Source organism: Scyliorhinus torazame, chromosome 3 (assembly GCF_047496885.1).
Source record: "Scyliorhinus torazame isolate Kashiwa2021f chromosome 3, sScyTor2.1, whole genome shotgun sequence".
In the NCBI taxonomy this organism is placed as follows: domain Eukaryota; kingdom Metazoa; phylum Chordata; class Chondrichthyes; order Carcharhiniformes; family Scyliorhinidae; genus Scyliorhinus; species Scyliorhinus torazame.
The window spans coordinates 350,799,907-350,817,760 of NC_092709.1; the positions used below are offsets into that span (position 1 = coordinate 350,799,907).

The 17,854-nt window shown below is 50.7% G+C and overlaps 1 protein-coding gene across 1 annotated transcript in view; it reads left to right on the plus strand.

The window, feature by feature from the left end:
* Window positions 1–17,854, plus strand: part of smyd5 (SMYD family member 5) — a 96,332-nt gene that overhangs the window by 74,625 nt on the left and 3,853 nt on the right. Inside the window, exons 9-12 of the mRNA XM_072497748.1 lie at window positions 2,941–3,047; window positions 3,986–4,042; window positions 5,310–5,404; window positions 7,276–7,346. Coding sequence (XP_072353849.1) covers window positions 2,941–3,047; window positions 3,986–4,042; window positions 5,310–5,404; window positions 7,276–7,346 — 330 coding nt within the window. The remainder of the gene's footprint in view (window positions 1–2,940; window positions 3,048–3,985; window positions 4,043–5,309; window positions 5,405–7,275; window positions 7,347–17,854) is intronic.

The following is a 17,854-nucleotide window of genomic DNA, read 5'->3' on the forward strand; positions in this document are numbered from 1 at the left end:
GAAGGTGACCAAACAGGTGGATGAGGGTAAAGCAGTTGATGTGGTGTATATGGATTTCAGTAAAGCGTTTGAAAATGAAATGAAAAAATGAAAATCGCTTATTGTCACAAGTAGGCTACAAATGAAGTTACTGTGAAAAGCCCCTAGTCGCCACATTCCAGCGCCTGTTCAGGGAGGCTGTTACGGGAATCGAACCGTGCTGCTGGCCTGCCTTGGTCTGCTTTCAAAGCCAGCGATTTAGCCCTGTGCTAAACAGTTTGATAAAGTTCCCCACGGTAGGCTACTGCAGAAAATACAGAGGCATGGGATTCAGGGTGATTTAGCAGTTTGGATCAGAAATTGGCTAGCTGGAAGAAGACAAAGGGTGGTGGTTGATGGAAAATGTTCAGACTGGAGTCCAGTTGCTAGTGGTGTACCACAAGGATCTGTTTTGGGGCCACTGCTGTTTGTCATTTTTATAAATGACCTGGAGGAGGGCGTAGAAGGATGGGTGAGTAAATTTGCAGATGACACTAAAGTCGGTGGAGTTGTGGACAGTGCGGAAGGATGTTACAAGTTACAGAGGGACATAGATAAGCTGCAGCGCTGGTCTGAGAGGTGGCAAATGGAGTTTAATGCAGAAAAGTGTGAGGTGATTCATTTTGGAAGGAATAACAAGAAGGCAGAGTACTGGGCTAATGGCAGTGTGGATGAACAGAGAGATCTCGGTGTCCATGTACATAGATCCCTGAAAGTTGCCACCCAAGTTGAGAGGGTTGTTAAGAAGGCGTACGGTGTGTTAGCTTTTATTGGTAGAGGGATTGAGTTTCGAAGCCATGAGGTCATGTTGCAGCTGTACAAAACTCTGGTGCAGCCGCATTTGGAGTATTGCGTGCAATTCTGGTCGCCGCATTATAGGAAGGATGTGGAAGCATTGGAAAGGGTGCAGAGGAGATTACCAGAATGTTGCCTGGTATGGAGGGAAGATCTTATGAGGAAAGGCTGAGGGACTTGAGGCTGTTTTCGTAAGAGAGAAGAAGTTTAAGAGGTGACTTAATTGAGGCATACAAGATGATCAGAGGATTGGATAGGGTGGACAGTGAGAGCCTTTTTCCTCGGATGGTGATGTCTAGAACGAGGGGACATATCTTTAAATTGAGGGGAGATAGATATAGGACAGATGTCAGAGGTAGGTTCTTTACTCAGAGAGTAGTAAGGGTGTGGAATGCCCTGCCTGCAACAGTAGTGGACTCGCCAACACTAAGGGCATTCAAATGGTCATTGGATAGACATATGGACGGTAAGGGAATAGTGTAGATGGGCTTTAGAGTGGTTTCACAGGTCGGCGCAACATCGAGGGCCGAAGGGCCTGTACTGCGCTGGAATGTTCTATGTTAGATTGATGCATTCTTGTTGGGTCAGCATGTTTCGAGTTCCAGAACCAAGGCGGTAGATGGAGTTACGACACAGATCAGCATGACCTGCAAGAGTGGCAGAATAGGTTCAAGGGCCTGAATGGCCTCCTCTTACATAGAAAATTGATGTGGAGGTGCCGGCGTTGGACTGGGATGAGCACAGTAAGAAGTCTTCCAACACCAGGTTAAAGTCCAACAGGTTTGTTTCAAATCACGAGCTCCTTCCTCGGGTGAATGAAGATCTCTGGATCTGTAAAGATTTAATTACCTGCTAATACTCGCATTCCAAGCATTGTTTGGCATCTTTGAATCTGTCTATATATATATATGTTTCTGGAACATACCTCTTCATTCACTCGAGGAAGGAGCAGTGCTCCGAAAGCTTGTGATTTGAAACAAACCTGTTGGACTTTAACCTGGTGTTGTAAGACTTCTTACTGTAGAAAATAGAAGCAGGAGGAGGCCATTGGGCCCTTCGAGCCTGCTCCGCCATTTATTATGATCATGGCTGATCAAGTTCAATACCCTGATCCCGCCTTCCCCCGTATCCCTTGATCCCTTTAGCCCCAAGAGCGATATCTAATTCCTTGAAATTACACAACATTTTGGCCTCAACTACTTTCTGCGGTAGTGAATTCCACAGATTCACTGCTCTCTGGGTGAAGAAATTTCTCCTCACCTCAGTCCTAAAAGGTTTACCCCTTATCCTCAAACTATGACCCCTAGTTCTGGACTCCCCCACCATCGGGAACATTCTTCCTGAATCTACCCTGTCTAATCCTGCTAGAATTTTATAAGTTTCTGTGAGATCCCCTCTCACTCTTCTAAACCCCAATTAATATAACCCGAACCGACTTAGTCTCTCCTCATATGACAGTCCCGCCATCCCAGGAATCAGCCTGGGAAACCTTCGCTGCACTCCCTCCATAGCGAGAACATCCTTCCTCAGATAAGGGGCGGGATTCTCCGACCCCCCCGCCAGGTCGGAGAATCGCCGGGGGGCGGCGTGAATCCCGCCCCCGCCGGCCGCCAAATTCTCCGGCACCGAAAATTCGGCGGGGGTGGGAATCGGGCCGCGCCGGTCGGAGGGCCCCCCCCCCGGCGATTCTCCGGCCCGCGATGGGCCGAAGTCCCGCTGCTGTCATGCCAGTCCCACTGGCGTGAATTAAACCACCTCCCTTACCGGCGGGACTGGCGCCACGGGCGGGCTCCGGGGTCCTGGTAGGGGAGAATCCTGGCCCTGGACACCAAAATTGCACACAATTCTTGTTCCTGTGTAACAAGCTCAAGGGGCTGAATGGCCTTTTACTGTTCCTGTGTGACAGGCTCGAGGGGCTGAATGGCCTCCTCCTGTTCCTGTGAGACAGGCTCGAGGGGCTGAATGGCCTCCTCCTGTTCCTGTGTGACAGGCTCGAGGGGCTGAATGGCCTCCTCCTGTTCCTGTGAGACAGGCTCGAGGGGCTGAATGGCCTCCTCCTATTTGTATGTATCGGACTGAATGGCCTCCTCTGGTTCTACAAGAGAGTTGTGTTTGATTTCCTGACAGCTCCTTGAGTCAATGGGTCCATGGCTGTGATGCACTCCAGCTTCCTACACAGACGAGGGAAGAGCTGGATGGTTTCATTGACCAACTGTACAAAGACATTGAGAAAGGTAGGAACGAACCCTTTCGATATGTGTGTTCCTGTAATTGTTGAGTGCCCGCCTGCTCCTGCACTGTGTGCGTGTGTTTCTATGCAGCCTGTACAGTGTTTGCTGCTGGATATATCTAAAATGCTGGAACTCCCTCCCTAACAGCACAGTGGGTGTACCTACACCACATTAACTGCAGGGCTTCACGAAAGCAGCTCAACACCACCTTCTCAAATGCAATTAGGGCTGGGCCATAAATGCTGGCCTAGCCAGCGCTGCCCATATCCTGAGAAATGATTGTATCCCACTCTGTTCTCTTGTGGGTGAGGTTGGGGTGTGTAAGATTGGATTGGAAAGGACTGAACTTGTTTCCTTTGGGCTGGCACTGATTAGTCCCACTCGCACTGACTTTTATCCACAACCCAGCAAATGTTCTTCCCTCCCAGCATTTGGCTAATTTTCTATTGCAAGTTACTATTGAATCTGCTTCAACACACTTTCAGTCAGTGCATTCCTGATCACGTCGACTCAAATTGCAGAGAAAGATTTTCTCATCTCGCTGGTTGACATTAACTCTCTGAACCCCAATCACCAACCTTACTGTCATTCGAAACAGCTCCACCTTAACTATTTCATCAATACCTTGCGTAATTTAGAACATCCAACGTTCTCTCTCTGCACAATTCTAGCCCCTCCAGTCTAGAATTGTGGAATTGTCCAGTGCAGAGAGGGGGACCATTCGGCCCATTGAGTCTCCACTGGCCATTTGGAAGAGCAATTCACTGAGGTCCACTCCCCATAACCCAGCGATTGTTTCCTCATGTCTGAAACCCCTCAGCCCCCTGTACAATTCTGTGTCTTTGCGTATTCAACATGTCCAGGCTGAGTAACAAGTTGAGGGGGGGAAGGGCGGGTGGGGGGGTGTAAATTGCTGGACTGACAGTTCTGATCCTCCACAGAGAGCGGAGAATTCCTGAACTGCGAGGGATCCGGCCTGTACACTTTGCAAAGTTGCTGTAAGTAACTAGGGTCTGAATCAACACAGTAGCGATACAGATTTATTTGTTGCAATTTAACTCTGTATCTTTTAATAATAATAATCTTTATTCGTGTCACAAGTAAGCTTACATTAACACTGCAATGAAGTTACTGTGAAAAGCTTCCAGTCGCCACACTCCGGCGCTTGTTCGGGTACACTGAGGGAGAATTCAGAATGTCCAATTCACCTCACAGCACGTCTTTCGGGACTTGTGGGAGGAAACCCACAAGTGTAGGTTAGATGGCTTTTGTTTCGGTGCAACATCGTGAGCCGAAGGGCCTGTACTGCGCTGTATTGTTCTATGTTCTATAAACCGGAGCACCCGGAGGAAACGCACGCAGACATGGGGAGAACGTGCAGACTCCGCACAGACAGTGACCCGAACGGAAAACAAACCTAGGACCCTGGCAATGTGAAGCAACACTGCTAACCACTGTCCTATCATGCTGCCCACACTCCGTGCTATACCTGTCCTGGGAGTGTTTGATGGGGACAGTGTAGAGGGAGCTTTACTCTGTATCTAACCCCATGCTGTACCTGTCCTGGGAGTGTTTGATGGGGACAGTGTAGAGTGAGCTTTACTCTGTATCTAACCCCGTGCTGTACCTGTCCTGGGAGTGTTTGATGGGGACAGTGTAGAGGGAGCTTTACTCTGTATCTAACCCCGTGCTGTACCTGTCCTGGGAGTGTTTGATGGGGACAGTGTAGAGGGAGCTTTACTCTGTATCTAACCGCGTGCTGTACCTGTCCTGGGAGTGTTTGATGGGGACAGTGTAGCGGGAGCTTTACTCTGTATCTAACCCCGTGCTGTACCTGTCCTGGGAGTGTTTGATGGGGACAGTGTAGAGTGAGCTTTACTCTGTATCTAACCCCGTGCTGTACCTGTCCTGGGAGTGTTTGATGGGGACAGTGTAGAGTGAGCTTTACTCTGTATCTAACCCCGTGCTGTACCTGTCCTGGGAGTGTTTGATGGGGACAGTGTAGAGGGAGCTTTACTCTGTATCTAACCCCGTGCTGTACCTGTCCTGAGAGTGTTCGATGGGGACAGTGTAGAGTGAGCTTTACTCTGTATCTAACCCCGTGCTGTACCTGTCCTGGGAGAGTTTGATGGAGACAGTGTCGAGGGAGCTTTATTGAAAGAACCATCTTATGTTCACTGGTGCAGTTCCTGTTCCTGAAGGTGAAAGATGGGGATGAGAATGTTGGGTTTGTGTGGGGCTGTAACCTTTGACCCTCTGTTGCAGGTAACCACAGCTGTGACCCCAACGCTGAAACCTCCTTCCCGGAAAACAACTTCCTTCTCCACCTGACTGCGCTCCGAGACATCAAAGCCGGCGAGGTAAAGGCTCATTGCAGGAAGTGCCTGCCTTTGTAAGCATGATGTACATCTACTTTGTGGTTCAAGGTAACTGACTCAAACTGCCCAGCAATGGCCCAGCTTCTATATCCAGGCTGTATTTAACAGTCAAGGCCAAGGGGCTGGTGCTGGGGGTGACAGCGGGAGAGAGAATAGAGGAGGTTCTTAGCGATCCAGTGACCCACTGCTGACCTTTTGAGTCCACTTCTCAGCTCTGACAGAGCTTTGACAAAGAGGCAGCGGACTCGAAACGCCAGCTCTTTTCTCTCCCTGCAGAAGCTGCCAGACTTGCTGAGATTTTCCAGCGTTTTCTCTTTCGTTTCAGATTCCAGCACCCGCAGTGATTGGCTTTTATTTTACTCATCACGTTTCTACCTCTTTTCAGTTCTACAGCTGGGTCTTATGGACTCGCAACATTAACTCTGTTCCCCTCTCCACAGATGCTGCCAGACCTGCTGCGTTTATCCAGCATTTTCAGTTTCTATTTCAGATTTCCCGCAATCGCAGCAAGTTGCTTTTATTTGAATGTTTTCCCTCTTGTTGGTTCCCTCACCACCTGCTGCAGTCCCAGTCTAGCAGCTCTGTCCTTTAGGACCCGGCCAGCTGGGTCTGTGGTGGTGTTACCGAGCCAGTCTTGGTGATGGACAGTGAAGTCCCCACCCAGAGTATATTCTGTGCCCTTGCCACCCTCAGTGCTTCCTCCAAGTGGTGTTCAACATGGAGGAGAACTGATTCATCAGCTGATGGTGGCCGGTACGTGGTAATCAGCTGGGGGTTTCCTTGTTCATGTTTAACCTGAAGCCGTGAGATTTCTTGAGGTCCAGTGTCGATGTTGAGGACTCCCAGGGCAACTCCCTCCCGACTGTATACCACTGTGCCGGCCCCTCTGCTGGGTCTGTCCTGCCGGTGAGACAGGACATACCCAGGAATGGTGATAGTGGTGTCTGGGACGTTGCCTGTAAGCTATGATTCTGTGAGTGTGACTATGTCAGGCTGTTGCTTGACTAATCTGTGAGCAGCTCTCCCAGATTTGGCACAAGCCCCCAGATGTTAGTAAGGAGGACGTTGCAGGGTCGGCAGGGCTGGGTTTGTCGTTGTCGTTTCCGGTGCCTGGGTCGGAGCCGGGTGGTCCGTCCGGTTTCATTCCTTTTTTGTAGCAGTTTGATACAAAGTGAGTGGTTCGCTTTGCCATTTCGGAGGGCTTTTAAGAGTCCACCACCTTGCTGTGGGTCTGGAGTCACGTGTAGGCCAGACCAGCTCACGATGGCTGATTGCTTTCCCTCGACATCAGTGAACCAGATGGGTTTTAACGACAATCAGCAATGATTTCATGATGGTTGTTGGACTTTTAGTTCCAGAATTTTCTTGAATTCAAATTTCAACATCTGCCGGAATGGGATTCAAGTCCAGGCTCTGGGTCTCTGCGTCTCTAGTCCAGTGACAATATCAGCAAATAAATAGCCACTGGGCCGCAGGATTATCTTAATGGAATTGGGACCCGACTGAGGGAATATGGTACCTGTTGCTTAGGTTCCTGGAATCTCCTCCCAGCCCATTAGCAGGTGATTCTGCAGACATTGCCAGCTTGGTTCTTGTTTATTACCCCAGTAGTTCATGGATTTCCCTTCCTCACTACTGGTAAATCATCTTAAAACTGGGATTGACGGTGACCTTACCAGAAAACCTGAGGGTTACAGAACCTCTTGTGGGTAAATTCAATTGGGATCTGATTGTATAACACCATAGTCTTGAGGGCTGAATGGTCGCCTCCTGTTTCTCGGTGTGTGTCGAGGGATGACGCGGAGTGGGGTGGAGGACAAGGAATTGACGGCGGATGTATTGGGTTTTGACAGGAGGTGTGCATCACATATCTGGACTGCTGCCAACGTGATCGGAGCAGACATACACGACACAGGATCCTCAGGTACTGTTCCCCCATCTCCCCACCATCTCTCTCTTTCCCCCCCCCCCCCCCTCCCCCCCCCCCCCCCCCCCGCCCCAACCACCACCACCTCCTCACTGCCCCTTTTTCATGGCCCAACACCCTCTCAACCTCGTCCCTGCCCCCCCAGGGTCTGGAGGGAGCTTTACTCTGTATCTAACCCCGTGCCATACCTGTCCTGGGAGTGTTTGATGGGGACAGTGTAGAGGGAGCTTTACTCTGTATCTAACCCCGTTCTGTACCTGTCCTGGGAGTGTTTGATGGGGACAGTGTAAAGGGAGCTTTACTCTGTATCTAACCCTGTGCTGTACCTGTCCTGGGCGTGTTTGATGGGGACAGTGTAAAGGGAGCTTTACTCTGTATCTAACCCCGTGCTATACCTGTCCTGGGAGTGTTTGATGGGACAGTGTGGAAGGAACATTACTCTGTATCTAACCCCGTGCTGTACCTACCCTGAGTGTGTTTGTAGGGACAGGATAGAGGGAGCTTTACTCTGTATCTAACGCCGTGCTGTATCTGTCCTGGGAGTGTTTGATGGGACAGTGTAGAGGGAGCTTTACTCTCTATCAAACCCCGTGCTGTACCTGTCCTGTAAGTGTTTGATGGGGACAGTGTAGAGGGAGCTTTACTCTGTATCTAACCCCGTGCTGTACCTGTCCTGGGAGTGTTTGATGGGGACAGTGGAGAGGGAGCTTTACTCTGTATCTAACCCCGTGTTTTACCTATCCTGGGAGTGTTTGATGGGACAGTGTAGAGGAAGCTTTACTCTGTATCTAACCCCGTGCTGTACCTGTCCTGGGCGTGTTTGATGGGGACAGTGTAAAGGGAGCTTTACTCTGTATCTAACCCCGTGCTGTACCTACCCTGAGTGTGTTTGTAGGGACAGGATAGAGGGAGCTTTACTCTGTATCTAACCCCATGCTGTACCTGTCCTGGGAGTGTTTGATGGGGACAGTGGAGAGGGAGCTTTACTCTGTATCTAACCCCGTGCTGTACCTGCCCTGGGAGTGTTTGATGGGGACAGTGTAGAGGGAGCTTTACTCTATATCTAACCCCGTGCTGTACCTATCCTGGGAGTGTTTGATGGGGACAGTGTAGAGGGAGCTTTACTCTGTATCTAACCACGTGCCGTACCTGTCCTGGGAGTGTTTGATGGGGACAGTGTCGAGGGAGCTTTACTCTGCATCTAACCCCGTGCTGTATCTGTCCTGGGATTGTTTGATGGGGACAGTGTAGAGGGAGCTTTACTCTGTATCTAACCCCGTGCTGTACCTGTCCTGGGAGTGTTTGATGGGACAGTGTGGAAGGAACATTACTCTGTATCTAACCCCGTGCTGTACCTACCCTGAGTGTGTTTGTAGGGACAGGATAGAGGGAGCTTTACTCTGTATCTAACCCCATGCTGTACCTGTCCTGGGAGTGTTTGATGGGGACAGTGGAGAGGGAGCTTTACTCTGTATCTAACCCCGTGCTGTACCTGTCTTGGGAGTGTTTGATGGGGACTGTGTAGAGGGAGTTTTACTCTGTTTCTTACTCCGTGCTGTACCTGTCCTGGGAGTGTTTGATGGGGACAGTGTAGAGTGAGCTTTACTCTGTATCTAACCCCGTGCTGTCCCTGCCCTGTGAGTGTTTGATGGGGACAGGTAGAGGGAGCTTTACTCTGGATCTACCCCGTGCTGTACCTGTCCTGGGAGTGTTTGATGGGGACAGTGTAGAGGGAGCTTTACTCTGTATCTAACCCCATGCTGTACCTGTCCTGGGAGTGTTTGATGGGGACAGTGTAGAGGGAGCTTTACTCTGTATCTAACCCCGTGCTGTACCTGTCCTGGGAGTGTTTGATGGGGACAGTGTAGAGGGAGCTTTACTCTGTATCTAACCCTGTGCTGTACCTGTCCTGGGAGTGTTTGATGGGGACAGTGGAGAGGGAGCTTTACTCTGTATCTAACCCTGTGCTGTACCTGTCCTGGGAGTGTTTGATGGGGACAGTGTAGAGGGAGCTTTACTCTGTATCTAACCCCGTGCTGTACCTGTCCTGGGAGTGTTTGATGGGGACAGTGTAGAGGGAGCTTTACTCTGTATCTAACCTCGTGCTGTACCTGTCCAGGGAGTGTTTGATGGGGACAGTGTAGAGTGAGATTTACTCTGTATCTAACCCCGTGCTGTACCTGTCCTGGGAGTGTTTGATGGGGACAGTGTAGAGGGAGCTTTACTCTGTATCTAACCCCGTGCTGTGCCTGTCCTGGGAGTGTTTGATGGGGACAGTGTAGAGGGAGCTTTACTCAGTATCTAACCCCATGCTGGACCTGTCCTGGGAGTGTTTGATGAGGACAGTGCAGAGGGAGCTTTACTCTGTATCTAACCCCGTGCTGTACCTGTCCTGGGAGTGTTTGATGGAGACAGTGTCGAGGGAGCTTTACTCTGTATCTAACCCCGTGCTGTACCTGCCCTGGGAGTGTTTGATGGGGACAGTGTAGAGGGAGCTTTACTCTGTATCTAACCCCGTGCTGTACCTGTCCTGGGAGTGTTTGATGGGGACAGTGTAGAGGGAGCTTTACTCTGTATCTAACCCCGTGCTGTATCTGTCCTGGGAGTGTTTGATGGGGACAGTGTAGACGGAGCTTCACTCTGTATCTAACCCCATGCTGTACCTGTCCTGGGAGTGTTTGATGGGGACAGTGTTGAGGGAGCTTTACTCTGTATCTAACCCTGTGCTGTACCTGTCCTGGGAGTGTTCGATGGGGACAGTGTAGAGGGAGCGTTACTCTGTATCTAACCCCATGCTGTACCTGTCCTGGGAGTGTTTGATGGGGACAGTGTAGAGGGAGCTTTACTCTGTATCTAACCCCGTGCTGTGCCTGTCCTGGGAGTGTTTGATAGGGGACAGTGTAGAGAGAGCTTTACTCTGTATCTAACCCCGTGCTGTACCTGCCCTGGGAGTGTTTGATGGGGACAGTGTAGAGGGAGCTTTACTCTGTATCTAACCCCGTGCTGTACCTGTCCTGGGAGTGTTTGATGGGGACAGTGTAGAGGGAGCTTTACTCTGTATCTAACCCCATGCTGTACCTGTCCTGGGAGTGTTTGATGGGGACAGTGTAGAGGGAGCTTTACTCTGTATCTAACCCCATGCTGTACCTGTCCTGGGAGTGTTTGATGGGGACAGTGTAGACGGAGCTTTACTCTGTATCTAACCCCATGCTGTACCTGTCCTGGGAGTGTTTGATGGGGACAGTGTAAAGGGAGCTTTACTCTGTATCTAACCCTGTGCTGTACCTGTCCTGTGAGTGTTTGATGGGGACAGTGTAGAGGGAACTTTACTCTGTATCTAACCCCGTGCTGTACCTGTCCTGGGAGTGTTTGATGGGGACAGTGTGATGGGAGCTTTACTCTGTATCTAACCCCGTGCTGTACCTGTCCTGGGAGTGTTTGATGGGGACAGTGTGGAAGGAACATTACTCTGTATCTAACCCCGTGCTGTACCTGTCCTGGGAGTGTTTGATGGGGACAGTGTAGAGGGAGCTTTACTCTGTATCTAACCCCGAGCTGTACCTATCCTGGGAGTGTTTGATGGGGACAGTGTAGAGGGAGCTTTACTCTGTATCTAACCCCATGCTGTACCTGTCCTGGGAGTGTTTGATGGGACAGTGTGGAAGGAACATTACTCTGTATCGAACCCCGTGCTGTACCTACCCTGTGTGTGTTTGTAGGGACAGGATAGAGGGAGCTTTACTCTGTATCTAACCCCATGCTGTACCTGTCCTGGGAGTGTTTGATGGGGACAGTGGAGAGGGAGCTTTACTCTGTATCTAACCCCGTGCTGTACCTGTCCTGGGAGTGTTTGATGGGGACCGTGTAGAGGGAGCTTTACTCTATATCTAACCCCATGCTGTACCTGTCCTGGGAGTGTTTGATGGGGACAGTGTAGAGGGAGCTTTACTCTGTATCTAACCCCGTGCTGTACCTGTCCTGGGAGTGTTTGATGGGGACAGTGTAGAGGGAGTTTTACTCTGTTTCTTACTCCGTGCTGTACCTGTCCTGGGAGTGTTTGATGGGGACAGTGTAGAGTGAGCTTTACTCTGTATCTAACCCCGTGCTGTACCTGTCCTGTGAGTGTTTGATGGGGACAGTGTAGAGGGAGCTTTACTCTGGATCTAACCCCGTGCTGTACCTGTCCTGGGAGTGTTTGATGGGGACAGTGTAGAGGGAGCTTTACTTTGTATCTAACCCCATGCTGTACCTGTCCTGGGAGTGTTTGATGGGGACAGTGTAGAGGGAGCTTTACTCTGTATCTAACCCCGTGCTGTACCTGTCGTGGGAGTGTTTGATGGGGACAGTGTCGAGGGAGCTTTACTCTGTATCAACCCCATGCTGTACCTGTCCTGGGAGTGTTTGATGGGGACAGTGTAGAGGGAACTTTACTCTGTATCTGACCCCGTGCTGTACCAGTCCTGGGAATGTTTGATGGCGGCAGTGTAGAGGGAGCTTTAATCTGTATCTAACCCCGTGTTGTACCTGTCCTGGGAGTGTTTGATAGGGACAGTGTAGAGGGAGCTTTACTCTGTATCTAACCCCGTGCTGTACCTGTCCTGGGAGTGTTTGATGGGGACAGTGTAGAGGGAGCTTTACTCTGTATCTAACCCTGTGCTGTACCTGTCCTGGGAGTGTTTGATGGGGACAGTGTAGAGGGAGCTTTACTCTGTATCTAACCCCGTGCTGTACCTGTCCTGGGAGTGTTTGATGGGGACAGTGTAGAGGGAGCTTTACTCTGTATCTAACCTCGTGCTGTACCTGTCCAGGGAGTGTTTGATGGGGACAGTGTAGAGTGAGATTTACTCTGTATCTAACCCCGTGCTGTACCTGTCCTGGGAGTGTTTGATGGGGACAGTGTAGAGGGAGCTTTACTCTGTATCTAACCCCGTGCTGTGCCTGTCCTGGGAGTGTTTGATGGGGACAGTGTAGAGGGAGCTTTACTCAGTATCTAACCCCATGCTGGACCTGTCCTGGGAGTGTTTGATGAGGACAGTGCAGAGGGAGCTTTACTCTGTATCTAACCCCGTGCTGTACCTGTCCTGGGAGTGTTTGATGGAGACAGTGTCGAGGGAGCTTTACTCTGTATCTAACCCCGTGCTGTACCTGCCCTGGGAGTGTTTGATGGGGACAGTGTAGAGGGAGCTTTACTCTGTATCTAACCCCGTGCTGTACCTGTCCTGGGAGTGTTTGATGGGGACAGTGTAGAGGGAGCTTTACTCTGTATCTAACCCCGTGCTGTATCTGTCCTGGGAGTGTTTGATGGGTACAGTGTAGACGGAGCTTCACTCTGTATCTAACCCCATGCTGTACCTGTCCTGGGAGTGTTTGATGGGGACAGTGTTGAGGGAGCTTTACTCTGTATCTAACCCTGTGCTGTACCTGTCCTGGGAGTGTTCGATGGGGACAGTGTAGAGGGAGCGTTACTCTGTATCTAACCCCATGCTGTACCTGTCCTGGGAGTGTTTGATGGGGACAGTGTAGAGGGAGCTTTACTCTGTATCTAACCCCGTGCTGTGCCTGTCCTGGGAGTGTTTGATAGGGGACAGTGTAGAGAGAGCTTTACTCTGTATCTAACCCCGTGCTGTACCTGCCCTGGGAGTGTTTGATGGGGACAGTGTAGAGGGAGCTTTACTCTGTATCTAACCCCGTGCTGTACCTGTCCTGGGAGTGTTTGATGGGGACAGTGTAGAGGGAGCTTTACTCTGTATCTAACCCCATGCTGTACCTGTCCTGGGAGTGTTTGATGGGGACAGTGTAGAGGGAGCTTTACTCTGTATCTAACCCCATGCTGTACCTGTCCTGGGAGTGTTTGATGGGGACAGTGTAGACGGAGCTTTACTCTGTATCTAACCCCATGCTGTACCTGTCCTGGGAGTGTTTGATGGGGACAGTGTAAAGGGAGCTTTACTCTGTATCTAACCCTGTGCTGTACCTGTCCTGTGAGTGTTTGATGGGGACAGTGTAGAGGGAACTTTACTCTGTATCTAACCCCATGCTGTACCTGTCCTGGGAGTGTTTGATGGGGACAGTGTAGACGGAGCTTTACTCTGTATCTAACCCCATGCTGTACCTGTCCTGGGAGTGTTTGATGGGGACAGTGTAAAGGGAGCTTTACTCTGTATCTAACCCTGTGCTGTACCTGTCCTGTGAGTGTTTGATGGGGACAGTGTAGAGGGAACTTTACTCTGTATCTAACCCCGTGCTGTACCTGTCCTGGGAGTGTTTGATGGGGACAGTGTGATGGGAGCTTTACTCTGTATCTAACCCCGTGCTGTACCTGTCCTGGGAGTGTTTGATGGGGACAGTGTGGAAGGAACATTACTCTGTATCTAACCCCGTGCTGTACCTGTCCTGGGAGTGTTTGATGGGGACAGTGTAGAGTGAGATTTACTCTGTATCTAACCCCGTGCTGTACCTGTCCTGGGAGTGTTTGATGGGGACAGTGTAGAGGGAGCTTTACTCTGTATCTAACCCCGTGCTGTGCCTGTCCTGGGAGTGTTTGATGGGGACAGTGTAGAGGGAGCTTTACTCAGTATCTAACCCCATGCTGGACCTGTCCTGGGAGTGTTTGATGAGGACAGTGCAGAGGGAGCTTTACTCTGTATCTAACCCCGTGCTGTACCTGTCCTGGGAGTGTTTGATGGAGACAGTGTCGAGGGAGCTTTACTCTGTATCTAACCCCGTGCTGTACCTGCCCTGGGAGTGTTTGATGGGGACAGTGTAGAGGGAGCTTTACTCTGTATCTAACCCCGTGCTGTACCTGTCCTGGGAGTGTTTGATGGGGACAGTGTAGAGGGAGCTTTACTCTGTATCTAACCCCGTGCTGTATCTGTCCTGGGAGTGTTTGATGGGTACAGTGTAGACGGAGCTTCACTCTGTATCTAACCCCATGCTGTACCTGTCCTGGGAGTGTTTGATGGGGACAGTGTTGAGGGAGCTTTACTCTGTATCTAACCCTGTGCTGTACCTGTCCTGGGAGTGTTCGATGGGGACAGTGTAGAGGGAGCGTTACTCTGTATCTAACCCCATGCTGTACCTGTCCTGGGAGTGTTTGATGGGGACAGTGTAGAGGGAGCTTTACTCTGTATCTAACCCCGTGCTGTACCTGTCCTGGGAGTGTTTGATGGAGACAGTGTCGAGGGAGCTTTACTCTGTATCTAACCCCGTGCTGTACCTGCCCTGGGAGTGTTTGATGGGGACAGTGTAGAGGGAGCTTTACTCTGTATCTAACCCCGTGCTGTACCTGTCCTGGGAGTGTTTGATGGGGACAGTGTAGAGGGAGCTTTACTCTGTATCTAACCCCGTGCTGTATCTGTCCTGGGAGTGTTTGATGGGTACAGTGTAGACGGAGCTTCACTCTGTATCTAACCCCATGCTGTACCTGTCCTGGGAGTGTTTGATGGGGACAGTGTTGAGGGAGCTTTACTCTGTATCTAACCCTGTGCTGTACCTGTCCTGGGAGTGTTCGATGGGGACAGTGTAGAGGGAGCGTTACTCTGTATCTAACCCCATGCTGTACCTGTCCTGGGAGTGTTTGATGGGGACAGTGTAGAGGGAGCTTTACTCTGTATCTAACCCCGTGCTGTGCCTGTCCTGGGAGTGTTTGATAGGGGACAGTGTAGAGAGAGCTTTACTCTGTATCTAACCCCGTGCTGTACCTGCCCTGGGAGTGTTTGATGGGGACAGTGTAGAGGGAGCTTTACTCTGTATCTAACCCCGTGCTGTACCTGTCCTGGGAGTGTTTGATGGGGACAGTGTAGAGGGAGCTTTACTCTGTATCTAACCCCATGCTGTACCTGTCCTGGGAGTGTTTGATGGGGACAGTGTAGAGGGAGCTTTACTCTGTATCTAACCCCATGCTGTACCTGTCCTGGGAGTGTTTGATGGGGACAGTGTAGACGGAGCTTTACTCTGTATCTAACCCCATGCTGTACCTGTCCTGGGAGTGTTTGATGGGGACAGTGTAAAGGGAGCTTTACTCTGTATCTAACCCTGTGCTGTACCTGTCCTGTGAGTGTTTGATGGGGACAGTGTAGAGGGAACTTTACTCTGTATCTAACCCCATGCTGTACCTGTCCTGGGAGTGTTTGATGGGGACAGTGTAGACGGAGCTTTACTCTGTATCTAACCCCATGCTGTACCTGTCCTGGGAGTGTTTGATGGGGACAGTGTAAAGGGAGCTTTACTCTGTATCTAACCCTGTGCTGTACCTGTCCTGTGAGTGTTTGATGGGGACAGTGTAGAGGGAACTTTACTCTGTATCTAACCCCGTGCTGTACCTGTCCTGGGAGTGTTTGATGGGGACAGTGTGATGGGAGCTTTACTCTGTATCTAACCCCGTGCTGTACCTGTCCTGGGAGTGTTTGATGGGGACAGTGTGGAAGGAACATTACTCTGTATCTAACCCCGTGCTGTACCTGTCCTGGGAGTGTTTGATGGGGACAGTGTAGAGGGAGCTTTACTCTGTATCTAACCCCGTGCTGTACCTGTCCTGGGAGTGTTTGATGGGGACAGTGTAGAGGGAGCTTTACTCTGTATCAACCCCATGCTGTACCTGTCCTGGGAGTGTTTGATGGGGACAGTGTAGAGGGAACTTTACTCTGTATCTGACCCCGTGCTGTACCAGTCCTGGGAATGTTTGATGGCGGCAGTGTAGAGGGAGCTTTAATCTGTATCTAACCCCGTGTTGTACCTGTCCTGGGAGTGTTTGATAGGGACAGTGTAGAGGGAGCTTTACTCTGTATCTAACCCCGTGCTGTACCTGTCCTGGGAGTGTTTGATGGGGACAGTGTAGAGGGAGCTTTACTCTGTATCTAACCCTGTGCTGTACCTGTCCTGGGAGTGTTTGATGGGGACAGTGTAGAGGGAGCTTTACTCTGTATCTAACCCCGTGCTGTACCTGTCCTGGGAGTGTTTGATGGGGACAGTGTAGAGGGAGCTTTACTCTGTATCTAACCCCGTGCTGTACCTGTCCTGGGAGTGTTTGATGGGGACAGTGTAGAGGGAGCTTTACTCTGTATCTAACCCTGTGCTGTACCTGTCCTGGGAGTGTTTGATGGGGACAGTGGAGAGGGAGCTTTACTCTGTATCTAACCCCGTGCTGTACCTGTCCTGGGAGTGTTTGATGGGGACAGTGTGGAAGGAACATTACTCTGTATCTAACCCCGTGCTGTACCTGTCCTGGGAGTGTTTGCTGGGGACAGTGTAGAGGGAGCTTTACTCTGTATCTAACCTCGTGCTGTACCTGTCCTGGGAGTGTTTGATGGGGACAGTGTAGAGTGAGATTTACTCTGTATCTAACCCCGTGCTGTACCTGTCCTGGGAGTGTTTGATGGGGACAGTGTAGAGGGAGCTTTACTCTGTATCTAACCCCGTGCTGTGCCTGTCCTGGGAGTGTTTGATGGGGACAGTGTAGAGGGAGCTTTACTCAGTATCTAACCCCATGCTGGACCTGTCCTGGGAGTGTTTGATGAGGACAGTGCAGTGGGAGCTTTACTCTGTATCTAACCCCGTGCTGTACCTGTCCTGGGAGTGTTTGATGGGGACAGTGTCGAGGGAGCTTTACTCTGTATCTAACCCCGTGCTGTACCTGCCCTGGGAGTGTTTGATGGGGACAGTGTAGAGGGAGCTTTACTCTGTATCTAACCCCGTGCTGTACCTGTCCTGGAAGTGTTTGATGGGGACAGTGTAGAGGGAGCTTTACTCTGTATCTAACCCCGTGCTGTATCTGTCCTGGGAGTGTTTGATGAGGACAGTGCAGAGGGAGCTTTACTCTGTATCTAACCCCGTGCTGTACCTGTCCTGGGAGTGTTTGATGGAGACAGTGTCGAGGGAGCTTTACTCTGTATCTAACCCCGTGCTGTACCTGCCCTGGGAGTGTTTGATGGGGACAGTGTAGAGGGAGCTTTACTCTGTATCTTACCCCGTGCTGTACCTGTCCTGGGAGTGTTTGATGGGGACAGTGTAGAGGGAGCTTTACTCTGTATCTAACCCCATGCTGTACCTGTCCTGGGAGTGTTTGATGGGGACAGTGTAGAGGGAGCTTTACTCTGTATCTAACCCCGTGCTGTACCTGTCCTGGGAGTGTTTGATGGGGACAGTGTAGACGGAGCTTTACTCTGTATCTAACCCCGTGCTGTACCAGTCCTGGGAGTGTTTGATGGGGACAGTGTGGAAGGAACATTACTCTGTATCTAACCCCGTGCTGTACCTGTCCTGGGAGTGTTTGATGGGGACAGTGTAGAGGGAGCTTTACTCTGTATCTAACCCCGTGCTGTACCTAACCTGGGAGTGTTTGATGGGGACAATGTAGAGGGAGCTTTACTCTGTATCTAACCTCGTGCTGTACCTGTCCTGGGAGTGTTTGATGGGGACAGTGTAGAGGGAGCTTTACTCTGTATCTAACCCCGTGCTGTACCTATCCTGGGAGTGTTTGATGGGGACAGTGTAGAGGGAGCTTTACT